The 19,273-nt window shown below is 50.3% G+C and overlaps 5 protein-coding genes across 5 annotated transcripts; 2 read left to right on the forward strand and 3 right to left on the reverse strand.

The window, feature by feature from the left end:
• Positions 1-1,227: 1,227 nt before the first annotated feature.
• Positions 1,228-4,199, reverse strand: PHYSODRAFT_335970 (hypothetical protein; the record flags this gene model as incomplete). The annotated part of the gene is made up of 5 exons (XM_009533466.1): positions 1,228-2,216; positions 2,284-2,941; positions 3,029-3,526; positions 3,571-4,059; positions 4,140-4,199. 5 exons carry the CDS (start codon positions 4,197-4,199, stop codon positions 1,228-1,230), a joined length of 2,694 nt encoding a protein of 897 aa, XP_009531761.1.
• Positions 4,200-4,468: 269 nt separating this feature from the next.
• On the forward strand, positions 4,469-5,052 carry PHYSODRAFT_355071 (hypothetical protein). The gene has a single exon (XM_009533467.1). It carries the CDS (start codon positions 4,736-4,738, stop codon positions 5,015-5,017), a length of 282 nt encoding a protein of 93 aa, XP_009531762.1. The 5' UTR covers positions 4,469-4,735; the 3' UTR covers positions 5,018-5,052.
• A 145-nt stretch (positions 5,053-5,197) lies between these two features.
• On the reverse strand, positions 5,198-5,392 carry PHYSODRAFT_511745 (hypothetical protein; the record flags this gene model as incomplete). Its single annotated transcript, XM_009533468.1, has 1 exon — positions 5,198-5,392. A coding segment is annotated over one exon (195 nt), but the record flags the coding sequence as incomplete, so codon positions are not given.
• Positions 5,393-14,785: 9,393 nt separating this feature from the next.
• Positions 14,786-15,573, forward strand: PHYSODRAFT_432924 (hypothetical protein; the record flags this gene model as incomplete). Its single annotated transcript, XM_009533469.1, has 2 exons — positions 14,786-14,863; positions 14,932-15,573. Coding segments are annotated over 2 exons (720 nt in total), but the record flags the coding sequence as incomplete, so codon positions are not given.
• Positions 15,574-18,645: 3,072 nt separating this feature from the next.
• Positions 18,646-19,208, reverse strand: PHYSODRAFT_303501 (hypothetical protein; the record flags this gene model as incomplete). Its single annotated transcript, XM_009533470.1, has 3 exons — positions 18,646-18,653; positions 18,694-18,938; positions 19,000-19,208. The coding sequence occupies 3 exons, from the start codon at positions 19,206-19,208 to the stop codon at positions 18,646-18,648; spliced, it is 462 nt and encodes a 153-aa protein (XP_009531765.1).
• Positions 19,209-19,273: the final 65 nt, after the last annotated feature.

Below are 19,273 nucleotides of genomic sequence, written 5' to 3' on the forward strand. Positions count from 1 at the left end.
GTTTTAATCCCAAGGCGAGTTAATGTTCAAGCTAGAACGCTCCCTGTGGACATCCCCTAGCATTTTCGATACACCACGCGGTGTATCGAAAATGCTAGGGGATGTCCCACCACCGATTTGCACCGGATCGGACCTAATGTGACCGTTTGCCACCGAATGTGTCCCGCTTCAGTGTCCCGGTTCCCTTCAACACCGTGACGCTGCTGTAGCACGCTTTGGGCGGCTCAAAGCTTCTTGACAACCTTCGTAGGGCACCACGGAGCATGGTATGTAGTTTAGAAACCCTACTTTAGTGTGGGAGTCACCCTTACATAGTGCATCTTCAATCCAGTGAATAACTGCGTTAAGGGCTCTGTTGCGGGGGACTACGGCTTCAATTTAGTGTCAGGAGGATGCCTTCGTGCTCTTTCCTCTATTACTACGATGTACTACTGAAGAATGCATTGCGTAGCGGGCCTAGAGGACGTGCAACTAGCGCTATCACGCAGCAGTCGCTTTGCGTTCACATATATGTCTCCTTGTTTGCATCTAGAGCATCTGATAGCGCGGACTTCATTCCTACAACATGTGAATACTACTAGGCAAAGGGCCTGGACGTATACGCCGCTCGCACCCATCGTTCAGGTCGTCGGAGATACCAATGAACCTGAACATCCAAGCCTACTTTGCGTTCACGATACCTCGCAAGTAATACATTTGTGCAGATACTCCTAACTACGTCAAATTACAGTCTGATAGTGTCCTGATATGCTTCCGCCGGCGGCGGAGATTGTCGGAGTTCGGGTGCAAATGTCGGAAATGTCGGGGCCTGGCGGCCCCAACATCACCGATAAGTCGCACGCGGTGTATCGAAAATGCTAGGGGATGTCCAACCACCGATTTGTGTACGGTGAGCTGGGCATGGCAAAGGAGGGGGTAGGCAGCAAGGCGTACCTCAAGCTCATGCGCTACGTCGACTACTTTGAGCAGTACAAGGCCATTGCGATAAGATTCGGTTCCACGTTTAAACTAACTGGTGGTAGTAATGAGACAGCCCAGAGTAAGTAGGCTTCGACTACTTACTCTCAACCGACGATCAGCTTCATGACAGATAAAATGTAGAGGAACCGACAATTCCAACAATGTGCTCATTTTATTTTTCTTGTTGGTACAATATCGATACCCTTAATAAACTCGTCTCCGGAGCTGCCTAGCTTGCAGGGTACCATCCACCCACACGTGGCACATTCATACTCGAACGCATGAACCCTTCTTGTTGTTATATAGGTCGAGGGGATGGAGGCGGCGGGTGGAGCTCGTCCAGGATCGAATCCAGCCCGTTGGCCTTGTCTCCAGATCCGTCGCGAACGAGTTGTACGGCACCAGTGCGGACTCGTCCGTCCGCTCCACGACATACAACACCTGGCGGGACTTCTGCTTCAGCTCGATCAGGGAAATGCCAGCGTGCTCCACGAATGATTCAAAAGTGTACGACTTTTCACAGCAGGTGCACGTGACTTGGCGCGACAAGGTCACCGTCCAATTGAAGGCCAGCCATCCAGACTTGCGCGGGAACGAGTGGTCGGGCACCGAAGTGTTCGACCTCACCACGCGGTCTACAAGACTGCCGTTCGACATGTTCATCACGTACTTGGGCGACAGACACACCACCAGCGCCAAAAAGTCCAAACTTGGCGGGTCCGACAATCGCGCCGCAGTCGAAGTCTTGTCACTCCGGGGCTTGGGGCGCTTAAATAGCGCGAGCGCGCAGAGTCTGGACACTGTGGCTGGCAGCGCTTCCGCGGCGGCCTCCGGGTTCGTCATATTCATCGTGGGGATTGCGACCGCTGCGGCTGCCTCTCGCCTCAACGCGTGCCCTCTGCGCGAATTGGTGGGCGGGTTATTCGCGCTCTGACGACCAGCCCAACTCCTAAGAGCAGGCAGGAAATCGTCGAGTGGTGTGTGGAGCGTGGTATCCCGGTGTTCGACGAATAGGTACGGCATCGGGTCTTCCGTCGCACACTTCGCGTCCTTGACCAAGCTGCTGTCTGTGTGGTGCACGAACTCGGGGTATCCGAACAGCTTATCGCAGCACGCGCACTGAATGACGGCTCTCTTCTTGAGCGGCCACTTGCACGTCCCCAACTTCATCATACCCGACACTCGAAGACTCGTTGTCCGAGAGCACACGATCGGGAAGCACCAGCGCTCAGTCTTCGTTTCGTGATGTACGCGCACTGCGCCAACAAGCTCGTCCCCTTTCAGATCAGGCTGCTCGGGCTCTCCAACAGGCTCGTACTTCACCTTCACGGACTGTTCTTCCTGCTTTCGCGGGGACCAGCTCCTGGTTTGCCTGAAGCTCTGCTTGTTCCTTCTTGGCAGCAGCAGCATATTGTGCTAGTTGCTGCAGCTCTGGCTGGGTCTTGGTCTCTTGATGCTGCGTGGCAGCTTCTGCTGGGTGCGACTCCTGTTGTCGCTCCGCTACCGTGCTGACATGTTGCTCCATTTCCGGTCCATGTGTAGTCTTCTCAGCACTTCCTGGCTCACCTGAACCAGGTTGGGTGTCAGCCCCGGCGTCCACGTCCATCGGCACCGCCTTGGCTTCACTTCCCGCTTTTACTGCATCTTTCTTGCCATTAACCCCGTCCACAGGTCCAGCATTCGTATCCTCTCCCTTCTTCACATCACGACCTTCGGCATTATTGTCTCCTTCCTTCTTCACATCAAGACCTTCAGGTGGCACGCTCCGCGATGTTGAAGGCTTGGTTGTCCGCGCGTTAAGCACTCCATCATCGAGCGCTGCGCTGCCTCTTCGTGTACGTTGACTGCGTGACGTCGAGTTTGAGCGGCTCGGTGTCGAGGTCGGTGGCTTTGCAGCGCCGCTCTTCTTGGTCTTGTCCTTCTGGTCCTTCTTGCGCTGCTTCTCTAGTTCCATATCGTTCATCATCTGCACCAGTTTCCGCTGCCGGTACTAAATCGCCTTCTCCGGCTGCGCGCACGTCGGACAGTCACACTCCCAGAGATACCCGCCGCTCTCACAGAAATCCACAAACGCAGCTCTGCACGACGCACACCGGAAGATGTTGCCACGACGCTCGGGTGCCTCAAGCTGCAGACGCTTCAGCTGGTCCAGAATCGACACCTTCGCATCCACGTACGGCTTGAACGCGTGCCAGAAGCACTTGGCGTGGTACACCCGTCGACACGCGTGGCAGTGCATCAGCACGCACACATTCGCCGCCTTCCTGCAGAACTCGCAGTGACGGGCGTCGTCTCCTGCCGCCTCCTCCACGGACTGCTTGGCCTTGGTCTTTGTGGTTGCAGCCGCGTGCTTGTTCTTGCTCTTGCTCTTGTTCTTCAGCTTCAGCTCGGCACTGGGGGTCGTGAACGGCAGCGGCGGCAGGTCCGTGATGATCGGCGCAGCTTCGAACACGGGCGCTTGGCGTCGTTTCTTGCCCCGCTGCGGCTGCTGCTCAGCGCTGGTGAGCTCCAGCGTGTCTTGCGCCACTTTCGTGCTGCCCGCTGTCGTTGCCGCCACTCGAGGCCTCTTCGCGGGAGGTGTAGCCATCTCACCCGAACGCTTCTTGTCACTGTAGGCTTGGACTCCACCACCTCCTGCTCCTGCTCCATGGGCCGCACCTGGGCTGAAGCCAAGAGCATGCCCAGCGAACCTTCTTCCTCTTTACCTTGTCGAGCCATTCCGGCGTTCGCAGCAGCGGCTGCAGCTCTGGACGGCCTCCTTCTGCCTTCCTCGGCTGGAGGCTGCTCTTCCTTCATGATGGCTACATCGTCAGCATCATCAGGTAACATAGCTACATCTTGAGTCTTGGCTGCATGGTCCGCTGGGGCACGTTGTTGTGGGGGTTTGCTGGCTGCTGCATCGCTCGCGGCCTTGGCAAACACGACGCTCAATGGTGTTTCCTCGCCTTTGACCTGCTTCACCATCTCGGCATTCGCCGCTGCAGCTGCAGCTCTCGGGCGGCTGGTGCGGCTACTGACACCGTCTGCGCTGCTCTTCATGGCTACACTCTTGGCGTCAAACGGGGTCTGCTTCTGCTGCGTCTCCTGCGTCTCCTGCGTCTCTAAGTCATCTCCGCGCTTGCAACTTGGTCGGCACCTGCTCCGGTGTCTTACAAAGACGAAGAGATCGTCGGATCTACTGTCTGTGGCGTCTCTGGGTGCGCAGGAGTCTCCGCCACAGAGGCGCTCGTGGTGGCCATGAGGTGTTGGGCCCACTTGCTGGAGTGTGGGAAGGAACGCCAGGTGATTGGCTTAAAACCCGGACCTTATGAAAATCATGGCATGATGGGAGGCAGGTCACTAGATGATGACGCACATGGCTACATGTTGACAGTGTAGCCATTTACAGAAGTACATGTATTATTAAGCTTATTATAGAAGTTGAGCAGGTTTGCGATGCACCTGAAAGCTCCGTCGACGAGGAAAAGGCCGCGCGCGTGGCAGTCGCGGGCGAATCGCGAGTGTGAAGGTCGCTCCAAGAGCCAAGACGCCTATGACGAGCTCAGCAGCCACTGTTGCCCGCGTATCGGAGACCAACGAGTCGGTAGACGATCCCAATGAAGCCACTACAAGCTCCAGCTCTGCTGCTGGTCAGAGCCAGCTCCAACCCGGCAGACTGCGAGGCTTCAGTCGAGCCGCGCAGTCGGTCATCTCCATGCGCAAGCTGCAGAAGTCCACGGAGAACGTGGCGGAGGAGGAGCAGTAGCAGCAGCCGACCGATTCGTGCTCGTCGGTCATGTCCAGCGTGGTGCGCAGGGTGAGTCGACACAACAACGCAGCCGACACGGGGCTTGGACACGCGTCGTCAAGCGTCACCGGAGCGGGAGCTGCCGCGTCCGACAAGCGCATCTCGCTGGCGCAGATGCTCAAGAGCCGGGAGATGAAGAACCTGATGCAGCAGGCGCTGGTCGCCAACAAGCAGTTCGGACGCGCAGCCACGATCCCCGAGGAGCAGTCGCGTGTCATGGCGCACTGGATCAAGCTGTTGACGTTAAAGGCGGGAAGTCGGACATTGTGAAGTACTGTATGGCACGATCACCGTTGCCCACTCTTCTCCTTTTCGTTTGGAATTGACGGGACACGTCGTGAAACCAATCACGTACTCGGCTGCGCTTGCGAGAAACCTCTTGCTGCACAATAGGTTGTTCGTCGCGTACCAGCAAGTGGATTTGATCGGTGGAGGGGTCGGGCATACCTTTCAGCACGTCTTGGCCTGGAGCTCGTGATCTTTGTGTGTCAGCTCTTTAATAAGAGCCGATATTTTTTCCGTCTTCAGCTTCTTTACGGCTTCAGTGTCGGACTGAAGCCATGCGTCATTGTTCTTTGCCAGGAAAAGCTGCAAGCTGCGCGCAGGAACCTCGATGTCTTCAATTTTCGCATTGATCGCATTTTTTTCAGGTGATTTATCGTCACATTCTTGTCGATGACGATAGAGAGCGTGCTGCCTTCCCCAATGATCGCGTTCCTCAACGCGACGGACTCTGAAATAATCGACATAGGGGCAGGAAGAACGCGCTATTGGCCTCAAACTTTCAATAAATCAACATCAACAGACTTGAATCATGGGTACCCTGTCAATCCGCAATTGATGAGACGGTTCACATGGCTAACTTTTGCGCTAGTCGCACAAACTTCAGTTTTATGTATCCATTATGTGGTCCCTATACAGGGATGAGCGCCTATAAGAGCGCGTCGTAAACACATATTTTTACAAAGTTATAATATTAAACTCGAAAGTACAACATGTTGCACACATAAAGGCCTTTATGTTTGTATACCCGCCTAAGATGATTTGAGACCCGCTCTCTTATAGACGCTCATCCCTGTACTCGATAAGATCCGAACTGGCCGCCTCCTCGCACATCCTGACACACTATGTGTGTATGTGCAGAATGAGCTTTGTTGTAGATCATTGGCGACACTAGAACCGCTTTGATCGGGAATTTTACTGGGCAAAGAGAACGATTGAAGCGGGCTGAATAATAGCACTAAAGGTAAGCATTTGTATCTTCTACAAGCTGCAAACAGATCTCAACCAAGGTTCACATTTTTAGTTTTGTAAAGCATTGTCGGTTGATATCCTGCATCTACAGTTTTAGGGCAAATTTCCGGGTAGATGCTGCGGCTGCGAAGCAGGCGCAGGAGATGGCCGTAGCTAATAAGAAAATAATTAATAAAATAAAAACTAGGGCTATGCATAGGCTGGGATAGCAATTTTACGGGGCAACCCGGATTTTTGAAACAAAAAATAGTACTTCTGAACTTCAGAAGTACTATTTCAGAATCTGAAGTATGAAACACTGCAGTCGAAAATTGTTTTCGTCTGACAACTACCAGCTACATTGGAGTACGCATATAACGACAATCGAAGAGAAATCCGGCTGCAACCTCGATCGCTAGAAGTTTAACTATTCACCGCCTCTTTTGCCTGGCAAGTGGTAAGATGCGCTATGAGTCCAGACGGCTTCGTGAGCGATACCTTTACGAAAATCCTGGTACATTATATTAGTTCTTAGTAAATGTTGCGCTTTCGTATGTCTTGTCATTTAAAGGTTCTAAACTTATGGGGTCGCTGCGGCCCCATAAGTCTAGAACCCCTTGCGACCCGGTCGCAAGGTAGCGTGGCCACATCTTCTAGTCGATGAGCTATAGACACCACTCCCAACTTGAAAACTTGTCGTTCGTAGCGGTCGTACCTACCTATCCACCCGCATGCCCTGGCTGGGGGCGACAACAATTGCCGCAGTACCACCATCAAGGACCCCAAACTAACATGACTGTCCAGGTTGACTACGACGCTAAACTAGAGTAGCTTCAGCTGACGGGTGTTGTCTCTTAGTCGTCGTAGGCTGTGAGTGCGCGCTGGTCTCGCTGATGGGCATCACTTAGTGTTGTCGCTTCTTTTCGTCAGCTGTACGAAGGCAGCGGTTCGATATGCGAACTTTTTCAGGTGCGAAACTCATCTCTTGGGGGAGCGGAGTGTAGATCGCCACGACTTTGATCTGCGCCGAATTCGAAATGCTGAAGGTGCAACACGATTGATGTTTAGATCTACTAGACAGAAAGTGATATCGCCTCAGTTACCAGCTTCAGCTACCGGGTCACCAATAGAAAGACAGACAGCGACAAAGGACCACGGATACCGGCCTCAGTTACCGGCTTCAGTTACCGAGGCGCGAATAACCCGATTTGGGTTGCCTAGCAGCATGATCTATCGGCCACTGCTATCCCAGTACGAGAGCTTTGAGTAGGCTGGGATAGCTAAGGAACGTTGGGTGAGGCAAACTCGGGGCTGCGGTACAGTGCATTTGTGTCTTATTCGGCGAGGCGGTGCATGTAAAAAATAAAGAAGTCAAGTAGTTGGCGTGTCCTCGACACTTGATTTCGAGTTACTACGTCCATAGGACCAGTTAAATGATCAAACATGTTGGCGTATAGCAGTCGAAAAAACGACACATTACGGAGTTTTGTTTGGACGGACAATCCCTCGTACTCGTTGTATGGCTGCATCAGCTCCACACCATCGATCAACACCACAGACACGGTAAAAAGGTTGTACGTGCAAGTACGTTTTCTAATGGATAAACGTGGGAGCAAGGACTCGTATTCGGGTCTCCTTGTTATGTATCGCCAGTATCAGTTGAGATTTTACGCTCGAGCCATGATAGCGGTTTTGCAGCGCAAATGTTGATCTAACACAGAATTCGAGTCAAGAAATACAGTTAGTTGATTATAACTACGGGCATCTACTGCGGCTGCGAAGCAGGCGATTCTAACTACGGGCATCTACTGCGCCAGCTTCGCAGCCGCAGCATCTGCCCGATAACGCGTCTATATGATACCCACCGGGGGCAGCCTAAACAGCATCACTAAAACTAGCAATCACATACGGAGCCAAAGCACCATGCCTGAGGGTACCTCAGTCTCTCGCGGCCACGCGCGCTACACTCGCCAACTATCATTGCACATTTAAATAGGTACGACAACTCAATCGCGCGAAAGATATATCCGCGAGTGCACTTGCGCAATATTACGTACATACTTGCGAGTGCTACTTAGCCGACACGCAGAAAACTCTGTCCAAGCACTCACCATTTGCTGCCGTGTAGGCTGTCTCAGGCCTTACCCCCTCGTCCTCCAAAGCACCCACGGACCACGTCAAGAGAACCGCTGAAGCGCTGCAACATCGTTAGCTTGCACCCGCGGCCGTAGTGTCCAAAGCTGGAGCCGAGATTCGGGATTGGTGGAGAACGCGTCATCCCATAGCATCAACGCAAATATTCAGTTTATTTCAGTTCGCCGGCTTCAGTTACCGGCTTCAGTTTACCGGAGCCAGTTACCGGGGTGACGCCGAATTAACCTGTGTTGGGCTGGCCACACACAGCACTCCCTCAGGGGTTACTGCTATCCCAGAATAAAGGGTTTATACCTTCGCGGAGCCCTAGTAAATTCTGGTCACTAAGCAGTGCTTTTAGTGACCAAAATTTTTAGCATCAATCAGTCGAAAAATTAATGCCAGCGGACTTTTTTTATCAGATTTATTGTCAACTAGGGCTCCGCGAAGGCTGGGATAGGAGATTTTTTGTATAAATTCCTTCCCTTATTTTTATTATAGTTTCTTATTAGCTACGGTCATCTCCTGCGCCTGCTTCGCAGCCGCAGCATCTGCCCGGAAATTTGCCAGTTAAAACTGTCTACCGGCAATGCTTTACAAAGTTGAAAAGTGCGAACCTTGGTTGATATCTGTTTAGAGCTTGTAGAAATATTCAATTGCTTACCTTTAGTCTTTACTTCATTTCGTTCATACGTACCCATACATATACTGATTCATACCAGTGTTGTCGGTAGTGCACCGGTTCAATCTGCCCACGCATATAAACCGTTTGCTATGATGCCTTTATTTCGCGCTCGATCAGAAGTTTTTCTTACGCCTGCATTAAGACAACTACCACTACAGGACCGCATATTTTCGAGAGCTCATAACAAAACTAAACTACTACCCGTCTTAAGTGGTTGGCTACGACGCCGAATTGGAACAGTAGCTAGCTACGGCTCACCGACGGTGACGCTGCCTCGGTCTCTCTACGGTTTTTCAAGGCAGCAGATCTGCGCCAGCAACGCTGTGAACTCGATGACCAAGATCTTGCAAGATGAAGGAACTGCCAGCACGGGCACCAGCCACTGACGCCAGGCGTTCCGTCCGCGCGTGGGACGCGCTAGGAAACCCCCGATTGTGCAGATGTGCCAATTCGGGGACTGGTGGTCCGGGGATTCGCAGTCTCAGGGGTGAAAATATACCGATAGGAGATCCGATAGCACGGACACACCCGCCAAGTCATTCTACACAAACAGCACTATGACTAAACGAAGGCTGAGATAGGAGGATTTTGGATTACGTGTACTTCGAAGAATTATTTTAGTGTTTTGAGTTAGGACGTACTTATTTTACGATCTATCCGCATCTCCTGCGGCTGCTTCGTAGCCGCAGCATTTGCCCCGTGTGCACTTCAAAGCATACAGAACATTAAAAATGAAAATTACTCCAGACTCGTTGGCACGGCATTGAAATGGGTATGCTGCTCGAAAGTCGTGAGAATGTCGATGACACACGCGCCTGGCCTAACGACAGTTCGAATCTTTCGAGCTGCGAATACTAGCGCACCTGCAACATCCTTGATCGGACTGGCAAATCACGAGCAAACAGGTAAGAACGTACGAGGCATATCGCTATTACATGGCGGAATAGAGAATTCCACGCATAGCTATTCTACAGTGGCTGCATTTACACCATGGGCGCATATTTCTTCATCTTGGATAAGGTCGCACAATTCTAGTAAACGCAATGAGACCGAGCATATAGAAAACCTCAAATTTCAGAGCTTCTTCGGGCCGCAGGCACGACTTTGTTCCATCCTGGGGGTTGGACCGGACTCAGCAAGACAACAATTAGCTCCTATTCGCTAAGCCCAAATGCTTTACCTACATGTACACTCCTCGAAATCGCTCACTACCGATATAATAGATACGAAGACCGAGTTTCACAGAGTGCATACAACATGTGCAGTAGTATTGGTACTATTGGGGACCCGGGTGGTGATAAAGATGCTTGACAACATCGTCGGATAGAAGTGTTTGGCTATTAGCCAAGTATTGCCGCTTGCAAATACTTTGCCCTCTAAAATAGACCTCTAAAATAGACCACGCCTGTCTCTTAATATGAGTGGACACGAGATAGGCGAGGGCTGATTTAGCTTTTATGCTTTGCTGGGGGCCGCTTTTAGGCCCAGAAACTCGGTTTGGCCCGTCTAGAATGGCATTTCTGCGTTTCCAAGTCGTAGAAAAGCGCCTTGGTCGAGAAAACAGAGCCCCAAGCTCGGATCTTAGACCGTACTGGCGAGATATATAAATCAGACCTAGGTCTTAATTAAGAGCTGGCTGGATTAAAATCGAGATTATTAACGAGATAATAAGCATGCGTTGGCCAAAATATCTGCAAACGGCAATACTTCTAGTACAATAAACAGCAGATGTGCCGCATTCCCGTTACTATTGTCACAATTGTACTATTCACAGGCATTTCCTCTGCCTGCCGGATGAGATGCCGTGTAAATACTAGATACTGGAAGACTACTTTAGTTTACCGTCTGCAATTAACCGGTATTGTAGATGAGGATGCATGTCGATCAGGCTACCTAGGTGTCATCGTGCCGAGCAGCCAAACGACAGATTTATAGCGCTACTTGCTGGATAGCGAATTTTACACTTTGAACGCCGCATCTGCATTCAAACTCGCGAGTCGAAGAATACATACTTGTCAGGTGCTTTGCGTTTGTATATGGCAAGCTCACGATTAGAATAAACAAAACCACTTCATTTGGTGGAGCGGCATGGACGGATAACCGCTGCAAAACCAAATCAAACCTCGAGACGCATTCAGCGTTTTTGAAATCGTATAGGTGCAGCTCCTGCCGAAACCGAGCCTTAGTGGCATCAAATTAAAATATGCGGTTCGAGATGACAACACCTTAATTAAAACATCCAAGCCCAGGGATCGGTAAATTTCAATATCCGTAACAACAACTCGCAGTAACGTACGGGAATAACTTACTGATACCCCGTCACCAATTTCGTGCAATAAGAAATAGGAAGTCTGGCGCAGAAATCTATACAATTTGTGCTTGGTATGATCACTTCCCCATGAAGTCGACGGCAATTGGTGTGCAAGAGGAGGTTAAAACACTAATAAGTATATAATAGTAAGAACCGTTGCTACTTACTTTTGCTGTGAAAATCTTACAGAAATCGAGCTCAATTGTAATAGAATGCTTATACTAAAAGCAAAATTTCGAACCTTGTGAGGTTTGTATCTGAATTACAGGTGCATGAGATCTAAGGCATGCTTTGGTAAGCGTAGGGTACGATGTACGATGATGGGAAACCGAAGTAAACTATCCACATGAATTAGACACTTTTGTTCTTCTCGCCTTTATGGTTAACTCTTTTTAACTCTACACTTGAGTTGTGGCTACATTAGTGAGGGGAAATAAGAAAATAACCCAATTGTACTGGGATAGGAAACAACGTTAGTGCTGCTATCGCAGACCAAATCGGATTATATCCGTGGTACGTCAAGTCAAACGACCTCTTGACATCTAACTGGTACATTTTCTAGCAACCGGTTCGACTCCGGTGCCGCACTGGGCCCTCCAAAAGGTTTATATGCGTGGGCACTTCGAACCGGTGTGCTACCGACGACACTGGTATGAATCCGTACATATATTGACGAATTGAAGTAACGAGAACGATTGAAGTGGACTGACAATAGCACTAGAGGTAAGCATTTGCATTTTCTATAAGCTACAAACAGATCTCAACCAAGGTTCACATTTTTTATTTTGTAAATCATTGCCGGTTGATATCTTGCTTCTACAGATTTAAGGCAAATTTTCGGGCAGATGCTGCGGCTGCGAAGCAGGCGCAGGAGATGACCGCAGCTAATAAGAAAAATAATCAATAAAAAGGAAAAAAAAAGGAAAAGGGGTTTATACCAAGGTCCTCCTATCCCAGCCTACGCGGAGCCCTAGTTAGTTGGGGAAGGTTGGAGAGTCCAATCAATATCATATTGTATTTTGCTTAGCCCTGCCCAAGCCAGCTGCCCAACTGGAAAAGTAAGCCGCAGGTGACTATGAGGCCGGAATTTGCAAACATATCAGCTGCACAAGAGTACTAGCTGCAACAAATTGGCTTGAGTAGCTTGCACAGGATTCATACGGATGTCAAAGCTCAACATGCTGATTTGTATGGATTATAAGATTTAAAGTGGAATCGTCATAATGGGTGCATCCTGAAATCACAAATTGGTCTCGTAGCAAAAGTGAAAGAAAACGAGCAGTGGAGTAAATTTGTGACGTAAAATGAGGTTGTCAAAAGGGGTTGCCAAAAGGGGTGACCATCCTATACAAAACCCCATATGATACCCTCAAGTAGCAACAAAATAATGGTACTTTCAGTACTATTTTTCTCCGTAGAGGCAGCAACGTTGAGTATAATCACGCAGTAAATGTATCATAACCTGGACAAATGTGCGTCACAAATCTAAAATGTGATTTCAGGATGCACCCAATTTCGGCATTAATGGGAACATAGAAGTTGTTAAAATATTAAAGTATTGGACGCCGCCCAAAACCACCCTATCGGCCTATATGTCAAGGCCTGCGAGAGTTGATAGACCTAACATAACACCACTTCACATCTGGTGAGACCTAAATGTGGTCTCAATAAACTCGGCGGTACTTCAAGGTATGCGGCCTCTGATTTGGCAACTTTAGTAGTTTTAGCTTTGTTTTTGTATGAGCTCATACAGAAGGTACCACCTCTGCCCTTAACAAGCAACCTTCTTTAAATTCTGGTATATATCACGAACCCTTGACATACAGTACTGAGAACGAGACGCCTGATATATCCGGATTTAAAAGGGAATCATATGTGGCAGACACCACTTTATGTGTTTTACATTGACCCTAATACCTAATCACATCGGTAAAATCGGGTATTAGTTGTTACCCGTCTCGTTACGTATCCATAGTAGTTGATTGGACGCTGTAGTCGTCAACCGACATGACCAAAACTGAGCTCAACGCTAGGCGTGAGTTGCCAACTATACGGTACTACGACGAACAAGGTGTCACGGACTGCGTTTCTGCATTCTTTCGACCATCAAATGTTTGTGTTTCGATGAAGCTCCATTCTTCGGGTGGCATACGCGGGCACCTGACAGCAATCTGGCCCTCGAGCGCAAAAGGACATTCTACTACAATACGACGTATTTGTATCATTTACTAGTGGCAGAAGGCTCTCCTTAACTAGTTAATGGACATATGACGGAAGCTGTGGCAGCGATAGATAGAAAACAACGTTTGCATGAGAACCATAGTTTCTCACTCCATCGTAGTAAGTAAAGACGGCACTGTACCTAAGCGTTGATGATGAAGAACCGGCTGTTCTCGTGCGCGGAAACTCGACGTGCTGGGAGATCCGATCCAACTTGCTGTCGGTCCGAATGCCGTTTTGCTAGCTATAGTAATGCTGCGAATGTGAAGACAAGACGACCATAATCGCGAAGTTCTGTACACTGCGTAGTAAATATCAACATTGCGTGTCCCCGTCACAAATGCACAGCGCTGGTGTAGTGCTACATAATACAGCCAGACCTTACACTGTTTAACGTGGGTAGCTGCATCCATACACAACGAGCGTTCTGCACCTAGCACCGCCAAGCTGCCCATACAGGAGCGACCGCTGTTTTGTGTGTTATACACAACGATGTGCCGCACCTTAAAAACGCTTTAGATTTTAGAAGCCTACCGGTAAAGTTCAATTGAAGTTGAAGATAACATACATAACTCATACTAAACTCAAGTGACTCAAACTTTCCGCAGCTTCAAGTTGAGCTACAGTAGCGCGTCTCGAGTCCTCTTTCGAGGCCCCAGTTAGATGTCAAGAGGGGTCCTCGTTTGACTCTCGCTTTGAAGCCATTTACTTTCGCATATTTTTTTCAGCAAGGCACGGTACTATCCTGGCTTAGGTTAATGGCTAATTGAAGCTATTATGGATCGCTCTATAGAAATGAATTTTTACGAGATGCTGCGGTAGGGACACTCGCACCCACCTCACTCGTTAAAAGTACACAGATCACTCGTTTAAGTGGCCCTTTCGGCCAATGAGATCGTACTCGTAAATATGGTCTCCGCTGAGATGTACCACTTGCGGCTAGGAAGCGAAAGTGAGTGGCTTTCATTATGGCCCTCGAGCTTCAATTGCCTGGGCTGTACCAGTACAGCCCAGGCATTTAAAAACGATGTAGAAACATGGTGTTTCGTACACCGCCGATGATGAGCAGCCAGCAGAGGCAGCAAGCAAGCGGGTCTTGCGTTTAGCAGAAGAGGAAAGTAGCTTTCACATTGAGTAGCATAAACAGAGCTGTAGAAAGAGGTGATCAATGCTGAGTATTTGTGGAGCAGAGGACAACATAGCAGAAAATGTGCGCATGGAATTGCTGCGATCGCGTGATGCAATTGCTACGGAGCCAAGCCAAAAAGAGCAACGCAGGTTTGAAGTATCATGCGAGCAGAAGGCTAGAGACCTCGTGCGCGAAGAGCCTCGAAGAGACTCGAGCAGCGCTACTGTTACGATTTTGTTTGCGCCGTCTCACAAATTTTGTGGTCCTGGCCAGCACCGATCAGACCCAAACTTCCCCCGCCACCATCAAGCAGCAGCTTCCTCCACTGTCCCTACCAGCATGCCCGTCACGTTCGATTCCCCGGACAGTCTGCTCGATATCGAACTCGAGATTGTGTCGGCCAAGGTGCGTGTGGTCACGAGCGTATCTCTGCACTTCTGCTCCCCATTCTAACGACTGCATTCGTTCTCCAGGGCATCGACACCGGTGACTACCTCGGCCTCAAGGCCGCTCTCAAGGGCGAGTTCTCGTCGAGGGACGCGTACGTTTACATTGAGATCGACGGCCAGAAAGTGGCCTGGACGCGGCCGATCTTCGACACGCTCAAGCCTGAGTGGAACGAGAAGTTCGTCTTCAAGAATGTCCAGCACTCGTTGGTGTTCAAGCTTTCGCTGTTCGACAAGGATGTGGACGCCGACGACGAGTTGGGCGAGGCGCAGTTCATTGCCGACACCGCTATGTATGCCACGGAGACTGCGTTCGACCTGCCGATCACCATGGCCGGTAGAAACGCCGGCACACTTAGTATCAAGGTGAATTCGCACCCTGTGAGCTTTGACGAAGACGCCGAGCTGCAAGAGGTCGGACCTGTGCGCTACTCTGTGCACTCGAGCTTTTCGGCCGGGCTTCTATCCATGCTAACGTCCAACGACGACCGACTCGAGTCCTTGGCGTACCGCGTCCAGCTACACAACATCCCGCAATTCTTGTCGAGAGACCACGAGTACAACAAGAACTACCCAACGATCCAGCGGATCTTCTCGCCCGACCACCCAGAGTCGCCTGTGTTTCGTCAAGCAGTCATGACGCAGCACGCCGTGATTTACTCGCACGGCGCGAACGACCAGGGATCGGACAATATATATTGGATATTGATTGTCGGCGAGGCAGTCATCACAATCACTTGTGTCGAGCATTCGTAAGACAGTTTGACGACAAATCAAATCTAGTGATTTGATTGGCGAATAGTACGACTTGCCAATTCTGTTGGCACTGCCAGGCGCAGAGTGCTCGCAGGCTCTGCTAGGAAGGCCCGCGTTCCTCTTCGCTACTCTTTTTGATGCATTTCGTTGCACTTCGTATCCTGACTAATATCGGGCGCAGCGTAGTAGTGGTAGTAATGATTGGCGGTTCGATAGAACTGTGCGGAGGAGCGCTGCGACACCAACAAACTCCCTCTACATATTTAAGACACCACGGCGAGCTTAGATCGTTTAGATTTCCTAGTACTACAGTAGCAGGCCGAGCAAACTGGTAAGTGCCTTCAGCCGGGCTGATCAATTACTTTAGCTTTGGCATTTTTCATGTATTCCCGAGAAGTTTCGCCGCTCATTTGACTCTTAGAGGCCCTCACGTCGTTTTGTAGTTATTTGTTTGCGACACCACCAACAGCTTACCTACACGTGGCCGCGGGTGAGGTCGGTGGTGTCCACTACCGACGTAGGTGGAGCTGCAGCAGTGTGCGCCTCCGGGAGTAAGGTAGCCAAGCAAACCGCAACAAATACAAATACAAATACAAATACCAAGACTGGCTGACGCTGCCTTGTTGCTACTACAAAACAGTTCATTTCATGACTTTGGTAAGATCCCATAATGTATTGATTGTCTACTCCCTCGCGTCCTCCGACAACGCCTCGGTGCGGAGCATGTGTGCGCGCTCGTCGTGCACTGCTTCGCTCGGAGGCGTCCTCAGAGGACACGACAGGGTTCGTGGGCCGCACTACCGGAGGAAGAGGGGCTCTATTTGGTTATGCATTAACTAGAATTCACTATAAAGCCCTGAACGTTTTGTTTGTCAAGCTGGGCTAATGGTTCGGGTGCATTTATTTCTTAACCATTCTCAAACAAGCGTGTACATTGTAGTTGGCAGTAGGGCCGCACTACCGACTACATGTTCGAGCGCCTTATTTCGTCGGCTCGACTGTAGGTGGCACGAGCAATTCAAAAACGGCAAAGCGGTTGTCCTCGGGTTCCTACATGCTCAACGGAGGAACGCACGCAACGACACTACCCTCTGAAAGTTTTGGCCAATCGCATGGTGCAAATTGTTGTCCGACAAACTGTCTTACGTTTTGACGGACAAAATACAATGTAGCCACTGGTATACTAAAACCAAGATGTAGCCAAAATGCGTTGATTGCAAAACGTAAGACGCTTTGTCTTACGGTAGGCTCTCTGGGGCTAAGTATCGTCCTACGAAAGAGCATGAATCAATATTGTACCAATATCAATATTTGCCCCTATATATTGCCATACTTGCCTTTAGTATGCCGATATATTGTACTATACTAGAGTATATGAGTACGTTGAGTAATGTTAGCATGATCGTCATGCACTTATTCCCAATGGTTAGCGAGTCTTTACCCCTAACTGTACGTGTCCGAACATGATTGACGGTCTGCCTAGTGTCTAAAGCGAAAGTGACCAGACAGAAGCATCGACGAGCAATGGTGGAGACTCGGTTGGGGGGACCTCTCCCTCTTTCATGACGTCTGTTGCCAAGGACACAAGCCAAGTTATTATCACCGACGTAGGTACCGCAGTAACGCTGCAGCTCTGAGGTCTAAAGTGTCTCCCCTCCTACGCGTACGAAGTCTTTTCGCACGTAGTCGCAGTATCTGCTCAAATTTATTACGTATACACGTTGGTGCCATTACGTGGCTGTAAAGAAAACAGAAGTGCAGCCCTGCGGACCTCAAGGCTACTCTCATGGAGAAAACCATAGCTCGATAAGAGAGCAAGTCTACGTATACTTAATTCGGTTGTTCAGCACCATCGACCCCTCGACGCGAAGCGTGAAAAAAACTGAGACAGCTGCGAAGAAGGAGCAGCAGCGACTTCGGCGTGAAAAGAAGAAGAAACGTCAGAAACGCTGAGGACACTTTTATCAAGATGAGGTGAACGCCATCTTTCGGAAAACGTAAGCGGAACAGTACAAACTATTTTTACTTTACGACGACTGCCAAATAGTACAGTGTTGTTTTTTCTCCTTATTTTATTCCTACTCCTATTTGCTGGTTGGGCTTGGGTGACGGGGAATCCAAGAGAGAGATCACAAGAAATTCGTGTGTCGACGCCCGGAGCGTTTGCTCCCCGCGAACTACATCAAGAAGATGCTGAAGGACGACCAGTGTCTCGTTTTAATCCTGAAGAAACGCGGTGAGGCAAGAGGCAGCCGCAGCGGTCGCAATCCCCACGATGACTATGACGAACCCGGAGGCCGCCGCGGAAGCGCTGCCAGCCACAGTGTCCAGACTCCGCGCGCTCGCGCTATTTAAGCGCCCCAAGCCCGGAGTGACAAGACTTCGACTGCGGCGCGATTGTCGGACCCGCCAAGTTTGGACTTTTTGGCGCTGGTGGTGTGTCTGTCGCCCAAGTATGTCGAACGGCAGTCTTGTAGACCGCGTGGTGAGGTCGAACACTTCGGTGCCCGACCACTCGTTCCCGCGCAAGTCTGGATGACTGGCCTTCAATTGGACGGTGACCTTGTCGCGCCAAGTCACGTGCACCTGCTGTGAAAAGTCGTACACTTTTGAATCATTCGTGGAGCACGCTGGCATTTCCCTGATCGAGCTGAAGCAGAAGTCCCGCCAGGTGTTGTATGTCGTGGAGCGGACGGACGAGTCCGCACTGGTGCCGTACAACTCGTTCGCGACGGATCTGGAGACAAGGCCAACGGGCTGGATTCGATCCTGGACGAGCTCCACCCGCCGCCTCCATCCCCTCGACCTATATAACAACAAGAAGGGTTCATGCGTTCGAGTATGAATGTGCCACGTGTGGGTGGATGGTACCCTGCAAGCTAGGCAGCTCCGGAGACGAGTTTATTAAGGGTATCGATATTGTACCAACAAGAAAAATAAAATGAGCACATTGTTGGAATTGTCGGTTCCTCTACATTTTATCTGTCATGAAGCTGATCGTCGGTTGAGAGTAAGTAGTCGAAGCCTACTTACTCTGGGCTGTCTCATTACTACCACCAGTTAGTTTAAACGTGGAACCGAATCTTATCGCAATGGCCTTGTACTGCTCAAAGTAGTCGACGTAGCGCATGAGCTTGAGGTACGCCTTGCTGCCTACCCCCTCCTTTGCCATGCCCAGCTCACCGTACATATACGGGTGTCCTTTGCCCTTGAGAAACCAATCGGCGAACTCGTTGCGTTCGCTGTAGTATTGCTTGACCAAGGTTGCCTGGCTTAGTCTTAGATTTCGACAACAGCTTGTTGCCCAGCTTCACTGCCATGGCCCTGACGTCTGCTGACAGTCCGAAGCCCCTCCCCTCGTTCTCCTCGTCGAAGTCAAAAGTCGGCCGACTTGTCGGTCCGTAGAGAGCGTTTGGTGTTGTCTTCCGAGGCAAACGCGCGATTCCAGGTTGGGGTCTCGGGCACTGTACTTCGGTTGGGGGGACTGAAGCGCTTGCAGTGGCGAGAAGAGCAGCGGCAGCCAGCAGAGCGAGTTGGAAGACGCGCATTATGGCTGGCTATTGGGAGTGAAGCTTTGAGGGCGAAGTGCGACCCGCCGAGGAATTGCAAACTG

This window comes from Phytophthora sojae (assembly GCF_000149755.1).
Source record: "Phytophthora sojae unplaced genomic scaffold PHYSOscaffold_6, whole genome shotgun sequence".
Classification (NCBI taxonomy): Eukaryota; Oomycota; class Peronosporomycetes; order Peronosporales; family Peronosporaceae; genus Phytophthora; species Phytophthora sojae.

What these genes read in the sequence shown, in the direction of transcription:
- PHYSODRAFT_355071 (XM_009533467.1), top strand. Translation starts at nt 4,736, where the DNA reads ATGTCCAGCGTGGTGCGCAGGGTGAGTCGACACAACAACGCAGCCGAC.